Source organism: Natrix helvetica (genome assembly GCF_964273705.1).
Source record: "Natrix helvetica genome assembly, chromosome: 7".
In the NCBI taxonomy this organism is placed as follows: domain Eukaryota; kingdom Metazoa; phylum Chordata; class Lepidosauria; order Squamata; family Natricidae; genus Natrix; species Natrix helvetica.
In genome coordinates, this window is record NC_138558.1 from 31,532,297 (window position 1) to 31,549,714 (window position 17,418).

General features: G+C 38.4%; 1 protein-coding gene across 3 annotated transcripts; it reads right to left on the bottom strand.

Moving 5' to 3' along the window:
* Positions 1 to 290: 290 nt before the first annotated feature.
* Positions 291 to 16,008, bottom strand: ZNF330 (zinc finger protein 330). Of its 3 annotated transcripts, none has more exons than XM_081959242.1 (10): positions 15,835 to 16,008; positions 12,497 to 12,626; positions 11,204 to 11,223; positions 11,045 to 11,115; positions 7,438 to 7,517; positions 6,174 to 6,300; positions 5,782 to 5,886; positions 4,087 to 4,133; positions 2,116 to 2,233; positions 291 to 1,334 (listed from the first exon to the last, which is right to left on the bottom strand). In XM_081959242.1, the coding sequence occupies exons 2-10, from the start codon at positions 12,614 to 12,616 to the stop codon at positions 1,057 to 1,059; spliced, it is 966 nt and encodes a 321-aa protein (XP_081815368.1). In that variant the 5' UTR covers positions 12,617 to 12,626; positions 15,835 to 16,008; the 3' UTR covers positions 291 to 1,056. The 3 variants fall into 3 exon arrangements, with proteins under 3 accessions (XP_081815368.1, XP_081815369.1, XP_081815370.1); XM_081959243.1 differs by lacking the exon at positions 15,835 to 16,008 and adding an exon at positions 15,492 to 15,649; XM_081959244.1 differs by lacking the exon at positions 15,835 to 16,008 and adding an exon at positions 15,201 to 15,347.
* Positions 16,009 to 17,418: the final 1,410 nt, after the last annotated feature.

Consider the following 17,418-nt stretch of genomic DNA (forward strand, 5'->3'; position numbering starts at 1 on the left):
TAGGACAGGACAGTTCTTCACAATGTTGAACTTTCTAGACGTATTGTATTTCATTTTCAATCACATTGGTTGAAAATGGCAAGAACTGTAATCTAATCTATCTCCCCCATTGCCAGGTTGGAAAGGCCAATTTGTCCATACTAAATATATATTCATGTTTTATCCCACGCTTTCATTTTTCATTCTTTTACTGATTTGAGAGCTCTCATCTAATAGCCACGGATTCACTGCTCTCTTGAAGCAAAGTAGAAAAAAAATATAGAAAGTGAATATGATTGATAGATGCAGTGTCAGTTTTATGGTGATAAATAGAAAATCAAAAATTTTATTTAGATCACATTGCAGGTGGCTGCAAATTTCCAATTAATGTATAGCATGTCAAAATGGAAAGAACTGATAATGTTACAGAAGTAAATTGCAAGGAAAAGTATTGATCAGCCTTGCTGACACAACCAGCAAACTAAATTTAATTTCAATTTATATATTCAACTATATTAGCTTGCAGCAAGCATTTCCCCATTGCCAAAGCTAGATCAATATTTATGAGAAATCATTTGCACATGACAGGAAATAACTTTTGATACAGAAAAACTGTAGATGTTCCATTGCCACTGATTTTCTTAAGTTTATGGAGCACAATGTCAAAACCAACCACCAGAATTACTCAAGAACTTCACATTTGATGATTGCATGGAAGCAAATATTGCCTTGATCTCCTCACACTTTTGTCCTGAATGGGCAGAAAAAATATGAGCTCCCCTAATATCATGTGATTACCCACACAGGATGCTCCATTGGACCATCCAAACCGTTCCTTGGCCTCATTCAACTGCTCCATTCCTTTATTGCCTAATAAACTTTCCTATCCAAAAGCCTCCCTCTGTTATACCAATGCCACACATAAATTTCACTAAGCACATACAGAGATCTTCTCACTGTTTATTCCTTTCCAAGCAAGGCCTACAACTAGACCTAAGCACAGATCTTACCCCAAAGGTAAGTACTACTATGTTCAAGGGGACTTAGCTCTTGCTAAGTCCGCTAAGGACAATAGCCTTATTCAGCAGACTCTTCATAGTGTGCATAGCCACTAGCGTAGGTCCTTCCTAAATTCAGGTTGCTGAACACATCAGTTGCCTCTGATTCTGAATCTCTCCCTCCTTCCTCATTATCCTCATCTTCATCATCCTCTGCCTCATAATCATCATATTCTTCATCATGATCTCCAGTATCAACACCTCTGCCAGATGAAAGATTCTTCCAATAGGCATCATAACCAGAAGCCCCATCAGCTTCTTCACCTCCTGTTTGACGGCCAAATCTCAGAGAGCGAGCTGGAAAAAGAAATGGAGAAAAGTGCAGAAGTTTCCGTTACATTCTGCTTATCTATATACATCAAGGAAAGTGCTATAGATATTGGTTATTCCATGGAAAAGCGTGAAAATTAATCTTACGTTTTCTATGGAGCATCATGGATGCGCCAAAAATTTAGAAGAAATCAACTAAAGAACTGATGTTCTTGGTTGTCCTTGCTTAATGATGCTAATTGAGCCTGGAAATTCCCTCACTAATTGATGTAGTCCTAAATCAAAAGATCATGTGAATGTGCTGCTTAGCAACAATTCTGGAAGTCATCAATAACCAAGGACCTCGCATACCCCAACTTGCAACATTTTGCTGGCTTCCTCATTATATTTGCTTGTTGGCAGCCTGCAGGGAAGGTTGCAAATGATGATCATGTGATTGCAGGATTGCTATGATGGTCATAAGTATGAGGAATGGTTGTAAGTATCACTAATTCAGTACACTTGTAAGTTTGAACAGTCACTGAAGGGTCATTAAACCATGGCTACTTGTATTGCAACAGATTATGAGTTTGTAAGAGTATGACAAAAGCTTCCACTAAAGGCAAAAACTACCTTTAGATTCAAAAGAATCTAATAAATAAATAAATAAATAAATAAATAAATAAATAAATAAATAAATAAATAAATAAATTAAGCATTTTTAATCCATTGACAGTACAACGCTCTGTTATCTCAGCCAAATCTTAAGTAGATCATTACTTCCATTCTATTGGGTGTGAAAAGTACAAATCTTGGAAGGCAAACTTACTTGACATGCTCAGGTCCTTGGTTTGTTGTGTTTCATGCCCACACTTTGGACACGGAGGCTCTCTTCCCTTTTCATGTTTGAAAACCTTGCTGCGTGTATGATCATCACAGAAGCATGCCTGTAGGTATAATTTATATATCAGTAAAAATGAATGCTTGGGTGACCAATGAAAGTAAAAACAAAACCCCACAATTATTTAAAAACCTATTGAAAAGTAGCTCTCAGCTCCCAATAAATCTCACATCCATAAATAACTATCCATTAATGCTAGCTCCATTAATATCCCTCAAGTCTTTATTTTTTTCCCTAAAGATCACAAGGTCAGGGCCATCATTATCTGTGCGGGGAAGCTGTCCCATAAGGCAAGCACCAAGACATGCTTCCAACCAAGGCAAGCACCAAGACATGCTTCCAGTAATACTCGTTTATTGAGAGGCCTTGCCATCCCTGCTGGATCTAATGAGACAAGTAGAAATAATTGCGAATAGGCAATGTTGCAAAAAAGCTGCCACATACCATGTAGGCTTTAAAGGTGATAACTAACACCTGGGAGCTTGTGTGAGCCACACAGCAGTGATGTTACAGAAGTATACCATAATCTGCCCAATACTGCCCCATGCTGTTTCATCATGAACCAGCTGAAGCTTCTGAATGCTCTTTAAGGGCAGCCCCCATATAGAGCAAATTACAAGTCTAATTGGAAGGTGACAAAAGACAAGGAAAGACCATGAACAGTGCCACTCAAACTAGGAAAGGACACAATTGGTGTACAAGTTATATTTATGCAAAGGGTCTCCTGGCCATGACTATTACTGCTCTTCAGGCAGAAGGCAGAGTCCAGAAGAATCCTCAGATTGTGAACCAGCTCTGACTGTGGAGTGTCACCCCAATCGGAGGTAAAGATAGGAGATATACCTAGTCCTTGACTTATTACCAATTGCTTAATAACCATTTGAAGTTATGACGGCCTTACTCTTCCTATGATCATATGATTTTGGGTGCCTAGCAACCAGCTCACTCTTATGGCTGTTTGTCTTGTCCCAAGGTCATGTGCCTGCAATTTGCAATGTTTTTGGACAGTTCCCAGTGTCCATTTCTGATTTCAACAAAAATACCCATTTGGGGGAAATCACTTAACATCCAAGGGATTCACTTAACGAATACCGCAAAAAATTTTTTTTACAAATTGGGTCTGGTCATGTGTTGCAACTGATGATCATGATGATAACCATAATTTCAGACTCAATTACAGTTGTAAGTTGAAGATTAATTATGATGAAGTGTAGGGCTGCACTGTCAATTGCAACAATTGGTCTTTTGGATCAGTAAAATAATGACATTCACTAAAAACACAGAATAAAAGCAAGTGATAGCGTTCTCCCATCAAATGACTGCACGTATCTAAAGACTGATGTCCTGTATATTCATTCTGCCACTATTAACAAATGCTGAGGCTACAAAGCCAACCACCCTGCAGGGAATCTGATCACTTTTAAATAGCTGGAGACTTCAAAGCAGTATGGGTACCTGAAGACAATGAAACAATTCATTTACCAGAATTCCCTAAAAGGTAGTACCAGTAGGTGTAAAAAATGGAGGAGATGCAGCATAATGAGGTCTGATTTTAGCAATACCATTTATAAGCAACTGGTGCAGAAACACCCAGGTTGATATGAAAACCTACAATGCTTTGAATGAAAGGAAACCAGCAGATGGTAGCCCGAACAATAATCCAGGGCAGGTGCTGGTGTTTTATGGTGACTGGAGGGAAAATTTCAGCATCACATTAAAATCACAGCATGAAAGTTAATCAAAGTATAATAGAAATGGGACACAGACCATTACAAAACACACACCACCACAAAGCATTTTTAATGTATTATGGAAAATGAATGATGAGAGCTGCCAGCAGGTTGAAAGCATGTGAATACGAAATGTGATACATTTACTTGGGAATGTTTTTGCTTGTACCTTACAGCGGAGACATGAATGCTGCCCCAGTCGATTGCAGGAAACACCTAATAGGCAAGATAAAAGGCATGGCTGAATGAGGAGAGTTTCTGTTGCTTTGCCCTCTTTTTCTTTTTGTCTTTTAAATCAAGGTCGACTCTTTACTTCAATGGATAACCTTAGGCTCTCCCTCAGCAAAGTACAATGGAACTGAACATTTAGAGATGAGAGAAAAGGGGGATTTTAATGAGGTACCAAGAGCAGTTTCATTTCGGTAGCAAATTGCAGGAGTCCTGATCTAAGACCAAAGACTCCAATGATCACCCAAAGGCACCTCATGAGAAGAACTGCCCAACAAAGCATGAACACTGCATTGTCCCTTTCCCATTTCCAATTTCTGGTCTCACTATTCATGCAAGGACACACAAAAAAAATGCAGCACTGGACTAAACGACAAGAGATGCGACGGTGATAGAAAAATTCAGGCAGTGCTGGATGAGACATACAAAAGGAAAGATCATAAACCTGGTGCTTGGGCAAGGAGTGCCCACATAGAGTACCAATCATAAGCTGTACTAGTCTTGCATGTACTAATGTACAGGAAACTCAATTAATTGTAATACGTCCTTGAATGCATTCTGATTCAGGATATTACAGTCTATATTCAGTTCCCAGTGACAGTATGCTGGCACCAGAATGTAATGTTGTAATGACATTGATTGCTTGTTTCTGCACACTTCTGCAATCTTTAGACTCCCAGTGTTAATCAGTGACTAAACATCTATAATATATAATAGTATAGAAACAAAAATAAGTGGGGCATGAACAGAACAGATTTAACAAGGGCTCCATAAAGCAACAGAAACTAAAGAGAAAACAGAAAAAAAACCCACAATTTCTATAGTTTTAAAACAATGGAATAGTAGAGCAAACTACTCACTTTTTAAACAAGGTTAAACTTAGACCACACAGAATTCATAAATCCTGGTTTGCAAACCATAGCAGGTTTACATAATTTGCTAAGCCAAAAATGAATAAAGCATTTTATGCCTAATGCAGTGTTTTACTAGATCCGTATGAAATGGCCATGTTTTTTTTGTGCTTGGCTTCCGGTACAGAAACTGCAGCTTTTATAAAAAGGTGATCGACTCTTCCAAGACCAGAATCTGCAAACAGTAAGCTTCAGTCATTTTGCTGGCTTAACACCACTTATCTCAAACTTGGGCATTGTGCATACAGATTTGTTTCAAATGTAGCAAGCACTTTATATTAGAAACCGGATCAATCTATTCTCCAAAGCACCAGAAGGCAGAACAAGAAACAATGGATGGAAACTAATGTAGAAGAGAACCAATCTAGAACTAAGGAGAAATTTCCTGACAGGGAGAACCATTAATCAGTAGAACAACTTGCCTCCAGAAGTTGTGAGTCTCCAACACTACAAATTATTAAGAAGAGCCTGGACAACCTTTTACCTGAAATGCTATGGCATTTCTTGCTTGAGCAGGGGGTTGGATTAGAAAATATCCAGCGTCCCTTCCAACTCTATTATTCCGCCATGAAAGTAACAGAGGCCAATAATCTTCCACTCCATGCTACTTTGTAAATTATCAATTTGAAATTTATTATTGAACTACCCTGTGGATTTGAACTAAATCACAGAAACAGTTAAAATAGTGCTTAATTTGATAATAGAGTCATTAGGAATAAACTTACATTTAAAGGTTTCAGCTTCCAGAATTTGGCAGCTGGCTTGATGCTCAAACTGATCATCCTCACAAAGGAAATTATGGCAAAAGGAGCAGCTAAATATCCTGCCACCTGTAGGATTCAGTGGAAAGAGTACAGATTGATCAAAACCAATTGTAGCCTATCCTACCAAGACTGAAAATTGAAGACAAAGAAAATCTGAACTTACCCACAAAGAAAATACAAAAAAAACCAATCAACTTTACCACAGAACATTATCCTAAAGCTTCCCTTGTATGTGTGCGTGATAACTCACATATAGCCATACATGTACAATAAGGAACAGATAGAGAAATTGCAAGAATACAAGACAGATAATTCAGATTAATTTGGTTCCTTCTCACCAAGAAACAACTTACCATGATCCCAGACACCTCTCTCACATTCAATGCATTCTGCATCAGCCAGAGGACAGATGCAGGCATGGGTGCTCAAACATTTTCTGCCATGGCAAACCCAAGCTTCACAGAAATCACATATTGCACCCTATGAAAAAAGAGGTAACAGATTTATTGTCAACTATATCTGACTTCTAATGAAAGACATTTACCTTGTCTACGCATGCATTTCCAGGGACAGTAAATCCCCACCAATGTACTCCTTGTTCTCATGCTTTCTCAATTCTCAATCTTCAGTGGCACCTTTAATTTACTATCAACTCTACTTCCCATTCTTGACACAAAGCCATAAAACAGAATAAAAGGTGAAAGATTCATAGGATCCGAAAAGAAACCAGAGTACCAAAGGAGGAGCCGCTAGGGATGGAACATGCTTTTAGGACAAATGAAAGCGCCAAAGCACACCAAGAGCTCTGGGCAACTTTCCCAGGATAGGGAATCCTCCTACACTTCCTGCCTAACGACAATATGTAAAAAATGGGAAGAAACAACTTTATATCAGGCCAGTTTTCATCAATCACTTTCCGGGGCTAAATGCCAAGATCTTACCAAAAGGAAGGGAACATGCAGAAACCCATCTATTTAATTTTGTTTTATTTCCATTTTAAGATTCCGTGCTTGTTCAGTCTTAAAGCAAAAATAGGTAGTCTTAGACTTATGACCACCACTGAGCTCAAAATGCCTGTTGTTAAGTGAGGTTTGCCCCATTTTACAACTTTTCTTTGCACAGTTGTTAAGTGAATAGCTGCAGTTGTTAAGTTAGTAACACGGTTATTGCGTCAATCTGGCTTCCCCAATCAGAAGATCGTAAAAGGTGATCACGCTTTTAAGACACTGCAACTATCATAAATATGAGTCCCTTGCCAAGCTTCTGAATTTTGATCATGTGACCATGATCATGTGACCATGGGGAAGCTGCAATGGTCGTATGTATGACCATGAGTTTTTTCAGTGCTGTTGTAACTTCAAACTGTCACTAAACAAACCGTTGTAAGTCGAGGATTACCTGTATGTTAATATTTTCATAAGGTGGACACAATCCAGTCCATTCTAAATGCAGCTGAATTGATTTCATTGAGATTTAGGCATGTACAAACACCCATTCAAATATTCTAATCCTACATTTTGCTACCCAGAAGTCACCAATGCCGCAAACAAGTCCTTTCTACAATAATTACTTAACCCACCATAAACCTTAGTCATGCAATTGACTGCAGATACATACCACCATTGCAAGCCCTGTGCTATACACTCCGGCATGTTTTATGACACAGTCTGAGGATTTCATCATACATTTTGTCTTTCCTATTACAAAGGACACAACAATATTGTTTTAGAAGTTAAGGATTAATGTCATTCAATTAATACATTTCAATTAATTCTATGAACTTTTAGTTGTTTACATATCAAATTAATAATTTTGGGAAAGAAAGATTCCTTGTTTTAAAAATGTGGGATTAATGATCCACAAGAGGAATCAATCTAGGAGCTAAAGGTACTTTTTCAGCTCTCTGAAGAAGCTTCTTAGATGAGAAGCGAAACGTCTTCAAAGAAAAATCAGAAAAATCAGTTGTCTCTTGAAAAAGCACCTTTAGGACAACCATGACCTGGACGACTGAGAATCTCCATAGACCAGGGGTGTCCAAACTTGGGAACTTTAAGACTTGTGGACTTCAACTCCCAGAATTCCCCAGCCAAGTATGGACACCCCTGCCATAGACAATCAATCTAGGAGAGATACTTGCTTTCCTCTTCCTGAAGTTTATTAGCACTTTTTTTCCATTGAACAAGTTTTATTAAAAGGCACAAGCTTTCCCAAGTTACAGTTTACTTCATTAGAAGGAAGAAGTGGCTAACACTGATGTAGGATTTAAAGAGGGGTAGAGGTGGGATAACTGGCTAGTTAGGCATATACAGATTACATTTGAGGCAGATTGCAAGTACCTTATCAATTAACAACTCTAGTATTAAAAAAACCCACCTGAATTTGACATTTTTAAGAAAGCTGAAACCTTTTGATGTACATAAGACTAGCAATATCTCACTCAATCATGCTGTTAAAGTCTGTTTTTCCATAATGGTCACTTTGAGTTTGGCAATGGATTGTCCTGGCAGGTTGAAATGGTCTTTGTTTTGAGTCTTGGTGTCAAACTTGTGCCCATTAATTCTTTTGGGCAAAGATTGGCCTCTCTGTCATACAAAGACTCGAGCGGGGCACTTTTGACACATGATGATGCATGTCACATTAGAGCAGTGCTTCTCAAATAGTGGGGTGGGCCCCCCAGGGGGGGCGCGAGGCTCCGTAAAGGGGGGCTCAGCTCAAATTATTTTATATATTTTTGTTTTGCAGGTTAAAGTTTTTTTTAATATTGTGTTCCTTTAAATCCTGTGCTCCTTTAAATCTTTTCTGCTACAGTTAATAAAGCTATTCTTTGTTGTAAATTGACCCACATTTCTTTCTTTCTTTATTCTCTTATACATTAATAAGGATACAGTGTTATGCAGAGGTGTACTTATAACAATTTTATAGACAAATGATACTATTTAGTCGCGCAGGGCGCGCGAAATGTTTTCTTCTTCCTAGGGGGAGCATGACAGAAAATAATTGAGAAGCACTGCATTAGAGGAAGAACAAGTGAAGTGCTTCTAATCTTGTATAAGAAAGTGCAGTCTTAACACCCAATAAAGGTGAAAAGATTGTGTTTGAGAGATTTGAATTGTATATGACAACCAGTGATTCTGTTTTTGTGGGTCCACTTTTTAGTAGGTTCTCTACTGGTGTGTCTTCTGATATTGCTGGCGAGTAGTTCAGTGTCCTGATTGTCCAGCCTAAATCCATCAGTTGACTATCTCTGTCAAATGAGTCAAAACAAATGTGGTTGCAATATAGAGTCTATCTACAGACAATAGATTTGGTGGTAAATTTTGCACACCAGAACTCTTACTGATTTTTCTTTCTCCTGCCATCTGAAAATTGGTCTTAATCAGAATGCACATAAAATAGAATAAATAATAAATTCTGCCTCGTGTGCACATGAAAAAAATGTTAGAGGCAGAATTCAAATTCTAACCATCACGTGATACTTTATGCTCTGAACAAAACAAGGGAAAAGAAGTTCTCTGGTGCTTGTAGCAGTCATTTTTTAATTATTTATTCACATCCCATCTTCATTAATTTTACAAATAACTCCAGGTAGCAAACATACATAATACTCCTTCCTCCTCCTATTTTCCCCACAATTAACAGCCCAGGTGGTGAGTTGGGCTGAGATAAAGTGACTGGTCCAAAGTCGCTCTTTCATGCTGAAGATGGGCTAGTAATGTAGTGACTATTACTAAAAGTAGTGACCATTGCAGAAGATGGGAGCTAGAAAGTTGCTGCCAGTACATTCTCAAAAGATGGGTTGATCTTTTTCACCAAGAAATAAAGATTCAATAATGGCATGCAAAAGAAGAAAGAAGGGTGCACCATAAAATCTACAACTCCACATTTCACAAAGGAGAAAGCCCTTCTGAGATAACATATTTATTTTTTGACCTGATTATGTGCCTGGAGTTTCAAGTGTGTCAAAGGCTTCCTGGTTATATTAACATTTATGAATAATTGCTCGCAGCCTCTGTGTATTTTTTTTAAATTATGTTTCATTTTAATTGATTCTTATTAGTGTTTCTCCTAGAGCAGGGGTGTCCAAACTTGGGAACTTTAAGACTTGTGGACTTCAATTCCCAGAATTCCCCAGCCAGCTGCTGGCTGGGGAATTCTGGGAATTGAAGTCCACAAGTCTTAAAGTTCCCAAGTTTGGACACCCCTGTCCTAGAGTCACTTGTTCGAGATAGAAGACCATGGAAACTGAATAAATGAATACAAAATGAAAAAGAAAAGGAGAAAAAATAAAGGAAAGCAAGGAGGAAAATCTTTAGAGCAAAAAAGGAACAGCCAGAAAATGGCACAAGCCTTTTCCCATTCCAAATCATATTCCACCAATCTCCATTAAAAGTTCCCTTTCCTGTTTTGATAATTTCTGTATTTCTTTTAATGACAATAATGCTCAGGGACTTGTGCCCTAATTCTGTGTTAGAGGGGAACTTTGTGTTCCTACTGCCATGGATGCTTCTGCACTTTCCCCAAACAACACTGCTTCTGCATTCTTGGCACTCCTTTGCATAGCAGGCTGCTGAAGGAGTTTATTGCACAGAGGAAAACTTCTCGGAATATCCATATGATGCAATTGGAAAACAACATGTGGTCTTCCCCTATATGCACATACACTTCCAAGCTACTGCTAGACCCCGGAATTCGCTTCATCTTAACTCAAGTATCTCATAATACTTAAATAGGTAAAGGTTCCCCTCGCACGTATATGCTAGTCGTTCCTGACTCTAGGGGGTGATGCTCATCTCCGTTTCAAAGCCAAAGAGCCTGGGCTGCCTGAAGATGTCTTTGTGGTCATGTGGCTGCCATGATTAAACACCGAAGGTACACGGAATGCTGTTACCTTCCCACCAAAGGTGGTTCCTATTTTTCTATTTGCATTTTTAATGTGCTTTCGAACTGCTAGGTTGGCAGAAGCTGGGACAAGTAACGGGAGCTCATTCTGTTACATGGCACTAGGGATTTGAACCGCTAAACTGTCGACCTTTCAATTGACAAGTTCAGCATCTTAGCCACTGAGCCCCATACTTAAATGATTATACCTAAAACCACTATACTTAAAGAAGCAAAAGAATGAAAGCCTGAGCACCCCTGAAACGTGAAATCAAAAGAAACTAACCCCAAGAAGAAATCTACTGTTGCAATCCAGTAATCAAAACGTTAAATCAGGCACACTTACCACACTGTGCACAAATGGGTAATTTTTGAGTAGAGTTGCAAAAGTAGCAAAAAGCTCTATTTTTCTGCCGCCTGTTAAAATAAAGAAAACAGGATGAAACAAATAGCTAAACAAAATGTATTTAAAATTGTGCATAAAATCCTTAAAATGAATATTTACCTTTGACATTTGTCACATTCCTGTAACAGAAAGAAAGAGGGTTTTTATATCCATATTTTACACTTGGCAAGTTAAAGGCAGTTTGTAATGCAATGTACATCATACTTTGCAGAGGAAATCATAAGAAGAGCCAAATTATCTATTATCTTTGATCTTTCTATATCATTCATTACTCTGACTGGACCTGTGCTAACTTCTTGGTATTGAATATGTTTTAGTTGTTTCATTTCTACTGATTATCTTTAAGGTCCCAGCAAAGTGGTGCAGTGGCCTAGAGGTGGAGCTCTCACCTCACAATCAAGAGGCTGTGAGCTTGATCCTAGGTAGAGGCAGATATTTCTCTCTCTGGGTAGAATGAGAATATATCTGCTGAACAAAACTCCGCACTGGCGACAGGAAGGGCCTCCGGCCAGTAAACAATCAGCTCCATTCAGTTGCCCAGACTCCACCCCGCAAGGGATTATGGGGTCATTAAGATGATCTTTAAGGTCCCTGTAGGTAAACTTTGCTACAAGAACACACATTTTGCCTGTGCAAAAGAGACAAGATTTTCCTGAAATATTTACAGCAAAGAATTTCATAATTTGGGAGTTCAACCTTTTTTAAAATTGCTAATAACATTTTGCAATAATCTAGGCAGTTTCTGCCTCTGCCATCTTAAATAAGAAGGTCTGCTCCATCCCCTTTCAGCCACACCCACAAAACATGAAGTAGATATCACAGCCAACAATTGTATGTTTTATAATTACTAAACTTTTAGACGACTATAGGACAGAATACTTTCCAAGCTTCTGTAAAGGGTTGGAAATATGACCAAGGGATGGCAACTGAAAATGTCCCATAAGGATATTGGCTGACCTTATTAAGTATCTTCTAGGTAATTCCTAGTATATCTGTTTAGTACAAGACCAAATAATCAAAAAATCAGTTCTGGAATATGGATTCAGGCAGGTTTGAGTTTGACCATCTTTATACACATTTCTTTTTAAGTCAGGGAAATGAAGCCTGGATCCCTCATCTTTTTCCCTCTTAAGTCCTCTATATACCAGAAACCTTTCAAGAGAAGGTAACAAGATATTCCTTATCTATTGTAATAGTTTTAGATATACTTTTCTTATCTGTTAAGATTAGTGAGTTTTATAAGGTTACACATGTGTTTTCCTTAGTGCAAGAAAGTTTGAAAATATTTGACCCAACCATACTTCTGTGCAAGACAAAAGAAGATGACTTTTAGCATTCTATTATTTTATCAGACATCTGACACTGAAAAAGCTTTTAAAAACTAAATATTACCATTGAAGCATTGCAGGGATGTTTGGCCAAATCAATATTAGCCCTTGAAGCTCTAATTTGTTTTTCCCGTTCCTTCCGACTTTCAGCTTTCTTGCGTGCACCTGTCTTCTTCTTAGGCATTTTTCACTTTCTGGAAAAAAACATTTATCAGGATTAGTCTACTCCATATTTTCCATCCAGAATACGTGCCTCTACTTATGAATTTTTATTAATGAGTCCATAAAAATGCTCAGATACAAAGGTGTAAAACTGTTAAATTTATAATGGTCATTCCTGGCCACTGGTCCCCAAATGGTGATAGATTATTACACTCCTCAGCAGCCAATAACTACTCGTGTCTCTAAAATAGGAAAAGCTACTCTTGTTCTTAAAATTATGAGCCACTGGGACAAGAAGTGAACATAGAATGAAAATAAATTGTCTAACAGAAATAGAAGGGATTTGACTACATCATACAATAAAATATCATTTGCTTAACAATATGTTGCCAGATAAAACAGAACTGACTGGATTATACAACATGCTAAGCAAAATCAAATAAATCACATTATGGTTAATGTCTTGTGAATCCAACTGAAATATGCTTGTAATCTGAATACCAAAGGTACTAAAATTACCATTTTGAACGTATTGGAAGAATTTCTCACCAACTCATATTTAAATATGTCTTGTTTTGTCAGCAAGAAAATTATGTAGTTTTTAATATATTTGTTAAGTATACTTGTATGTATTCTAATGAGTATATATAAGTATGTCCAGAATCAGGATAATTCTAATGAAATTTCCTGCATTGGAAAATAGGCTTTATTTAGAAAAAAGCTATCCATTGTTTTCCAGTGCTCTCAAGAATTATTGTGCCACTTTTTTATATCACCAATACACCAATGTACAATTTATATACAGCTTCACAGTGCTTTACAACCATCTCTACGCCATTTACAGAATCAGCATATTGCCCCCAACAATTTGGACCCTCATTTTACCGACCTCGGAAGGATGGAAAGCTGAGTCAGCCTTGAGCTGGTGAAGATCAAACACCTGGCAGTCAGCAGAATTAGCCTGCAATACTGCATTCTAACCTCTGCACCATCATTGTGCTTACTGGCCAACTGTGCAAGCTAAGATAAATCAAGTTAGCTAAATCCTGAAAAACATTTAATTGCAAATTCAAGAATTGGTTCAGAGGAGAAAGCCCAGAGTCACCGAGAGAAGAGAAACAACTGGAGAAAATCACCCCACCCACCCACCCCACCCCCACCCCTCAGATTTGCAAATAGAAATAGAATGACTATTGCAAAAGAAATAAAAGATAATATCAATAGTAATAGGCTCCTTGGGTGCAACCCCAAATATCTGGTGCACCACTTGAACACCATTGTTCAAAATCCTCACCAGTCAATTACAAAGGGCAGCTTTATTTGGAACAGCTTATACATCCTGCAACAATACAACATCTACCTACCTATCCTAGATCCTTAGTAAAGACTTGATAGTTGGATAAAAATGCCAAAATCTGTTTAAATATCTGGCTGATTGGGTAACCAACCAAAATAATAACACATGAATGAGCAGAGAAGATTGAAAACAAAACAAAAAATCTATTTTCTTAATAACAAATCAGAAAAAAAGTTTTAAAACTTTTGAGGCAATCATATTTTTATATTCACTGTTGCATGTACACACTTGACATTTAAGTGTCCAGTTTTTCCACAAATTGTCAACAGTTTTCAAAGTATACAATAAAGAAAAAGTCCACTAAAATACTAATCCCATTTTTTAAAAATAAAAATAAAAACATTTAAAACCATAAGCAGGCCACGCTTACTGTGACTGAGCAAGATGTAAATTACATATAATTTATACGATTTAATTTACTCCTTAGCTTTCCACACTGAACCTAGTTCTCATTAAAAAAATAATCTTGCATAAAAATATTATTAACTAAAATTAAAATTTTTAAAAAATGCTAACTATCATTCTGGGGAATATATAATATAAAAATTCAGGCTTTCTTCCTAATTAATAAAATTTAACAATAAAATGTCTAACAGTATTAAATTTAGGTTATTATACATGGTTTATCAGAACTGTACAGATGGGCAGGAAGTTTCATCCTGTATTATATATTCAGGGAACTAACAAACCTTATTAATTTGTTATGTGATATTCCTTTCCGCAAAATACTGGGAAGCACCAAACTAATCCCAAACCATGGATTATTTTCAAATTATACAACTATATTACAATGACTAATAATTACCGAAGAGAATAATGAATAAAATAGGGAGAATTAGTTAGCTTACTAAGAATTTTTAAGCCATAATATATAGAAAAGGGGGAGAGGTGAATGCTTTTATTGTTATTGAGAGAGAGAAAAGAGTGTTCAATTGATAAAATAATCTTCAATCCAATTTGTGTCCAGGCTCAATTTTAGGTTTGAAATCAAAGCAGCCTTTTACAGCCAAAGTTATCAGCCAGCTCCCTGCAATATGCTGACCTCTAGATGTGTTTTGTTACACTCTTAACTTTTGAAATGGCCAGTAAACCTGACCAGGCCAGACTACGTTATGACCCAATAGGTCCCAAATGATTTATACTGCTTGAAAAGACAACCAGCATGCAGAATGACAAAACGCACTTCGTGCCAGTAAATAAATAATCCAAGAGCACAACAATTGCGCTCTATAACTACACTCTTAACCACCTAGGACGTTCCAGAAAGAATTCACTGGATAATAAAGAATATCTTCAGATGCCACATGCTGCAAACTTTCAAAGCATTGTCCTGAGTTACTCCGGTCTCAAAGAAACTTCCGATTCAATCCTTTGGAGGCCTAACCTCCTGGCACAACTGGTTTAAATCAAGCACAAGGCACAGGCACTATCATCGAAACTCCTTGAAAAACGGAAGAAGTAAGAAAAAGACAGGTGGGGGAGGGGGGAGGAAAAGTTGATGCAACTACTTCAGATTTCAAACCTGTTTGCAATAACCAACCATGCAGCCCTGGAGTGGGCTCCAGGCGATAGTCCTTTCCAGTTGTGGGAACCAGAAGAGCTGCTTCTTATTGTCCCCCCGAAACAGATGGCATCCGTTGCTCCTCCAACCAGGCGCTCTAGGCGCTCCGGCCTACAACTCCCACAATCCTCAGCCAGCGCATTTTGCAGGGAATCGTGGGAGCTGTAGTCCCCCACACCTTGCCGGCCATGGATCTGGAGAAGGCTGCTGCACCGCCCGCGTTTCCAAGCACACACACACTCATTTAATCCGCCTGCCTGGGTGACCGCGGACCCATCCCGATTCCCCGCCTCGGGAGTCCAGTCCCCGACCCGCCGCTTACCGCCTTAAGCTCGCCTCCCCAAGGCCCTTCTCAGCAGCCCAGAGAAGACGAAAACGGCGCGTGGGCTCCGGCCTCAGCTGCTGCAAAAGGCATTGCTGGCGCTGGCTGAGCATGCTCGAGGCCAGCGAGCAGGCGCGGTTGGAGCCGCAGCTTGCAGCTTCTTCCTGCTTTCGTTTTGCCCTCAGTCGGGAGCGGGGCGGTTCGTGGCGAAATGGTGGGCGAGGCGTCCCCGAAGCCTCAGTAGGGCGGGAGGGTCGCTTGGGTGGTAGGCTGAGAAAATGGGTTTAACGCGTGAGGTGGGACGGGTCGAGCTTGGCATTTTCACCTCCCTGCCTTTTGCGAACTCCTGGCTGCCCGTAAGGAAAGCAGGCTCAGCAGAGACCTTGCCTTGTTTCTCTCGCCCCCCCCCCCATCTCCCCACCCAACTCCGCCAGAAATGGGTCTCCGGTGGGTCTTTCCTTCCGGACATTAGCCCTGGTTGTGATAAAAACAACGCTTTTTTGTTGTTTTAGGGAGATCCCTGTTGCACAGGTAGTCTTGTGGCACCTTAAAAGTTTAATATGTTAATATGGACAGACTGACACTAGAACTTAAAAATAAAGAAGAGACAATATCATGAAATTTGTATCAATGGTTGGAAATGATGAAATGGAGTCGGAACAGAATATACTGAGGATTGCAGAATTGAAACTGGATAATACCTAGACACACATACAAAGGAGGACAAGGGATATGTTTATAATATTAAAGTAGCTATGTACCATAAGTAGGAACTGTATTTGTGGTTATGTTAAAAGATGTATGGAAATGACAAAGCCAGAATGGTTGCTCTGGGTCCAATATTTTAATGTTTATTTAATAAAAATTTTTTTTAAAGTTTAATAGGTTAATTGTGGCGTAAAAGCTTTTGTGGCTAATGGCTCATATCTATCAGAAACAAAATATCTTATGCACAAGGTGATGAAATAGCCTGAAGCAGGATCCATACATTTTGTTAATTGGTTATTTGTGTACGGTAATATCCATTTGATTAGGCACTTCATAGAACAAAGAGGGACCAAGTCACAACTCCCAAATCCCCTGTTGCCATAATTGTTGGAAATGGAGGGGGTGGAATAATTTTTGTTGCCGTTTTTAGGACAAAGTATACATGAAAATTAAAGTAAGCTCTAAAAAAAATCAAAAACTGCAATGCCTGTCCCATGCTATACCATTTCCTGCAGTTCTTGAATCCTCAATAAAAAGAGATAAATTATTCACTTGCATTTTCATTCTTTTGAACTGCTGTTCGTAGGAGCTGGGGAGCTCACTCTGTCTTGTAGTACTTGGGTCTCAAATTGTCATCAAATCCAGCATCAATCACTACGCTACCATGCTCCCTCTGAAATATATTTGCCTCAAGCTAAATCATAATCCACCTTGGTTGGTTACATTCAACTTCCAAACCTAAAGTAAACCTCATTGGTGAATTTGTACATCTTATGACATCAGAATAAGATTTGACATAATATGAATTCTTCAATTATGAGTTGTACAACACAAATTACTGAATTGTTATATACAAAAAGTCTACATAAATATGTG

Bases quoted from the DNA above. Each gene is read 5' to 3' on its own strand.
- ZNF330 (XM_081959242.1), bottom strand. From the start codon at position 12,616: ATGCCTAAGAAGAAGACAGGTGCACGCAAGAAAGCTGAAAGTCGGAAG. The intron at 7,518-11,044 runs GTAAGTGTGCCT...CCTTTGTAATAG, and splicing joins ACCCATTTGTGCACAGTGTG to GAAAGACAAAATGTATGATG. The intron at 1,335-2,115 runs GTAAGTTTGCCT...TTCTTTTTCCAG, and splicing joins CAAGGACCTGAGCATGTCAA to CTCGCTCTCTGAGATTTGGC.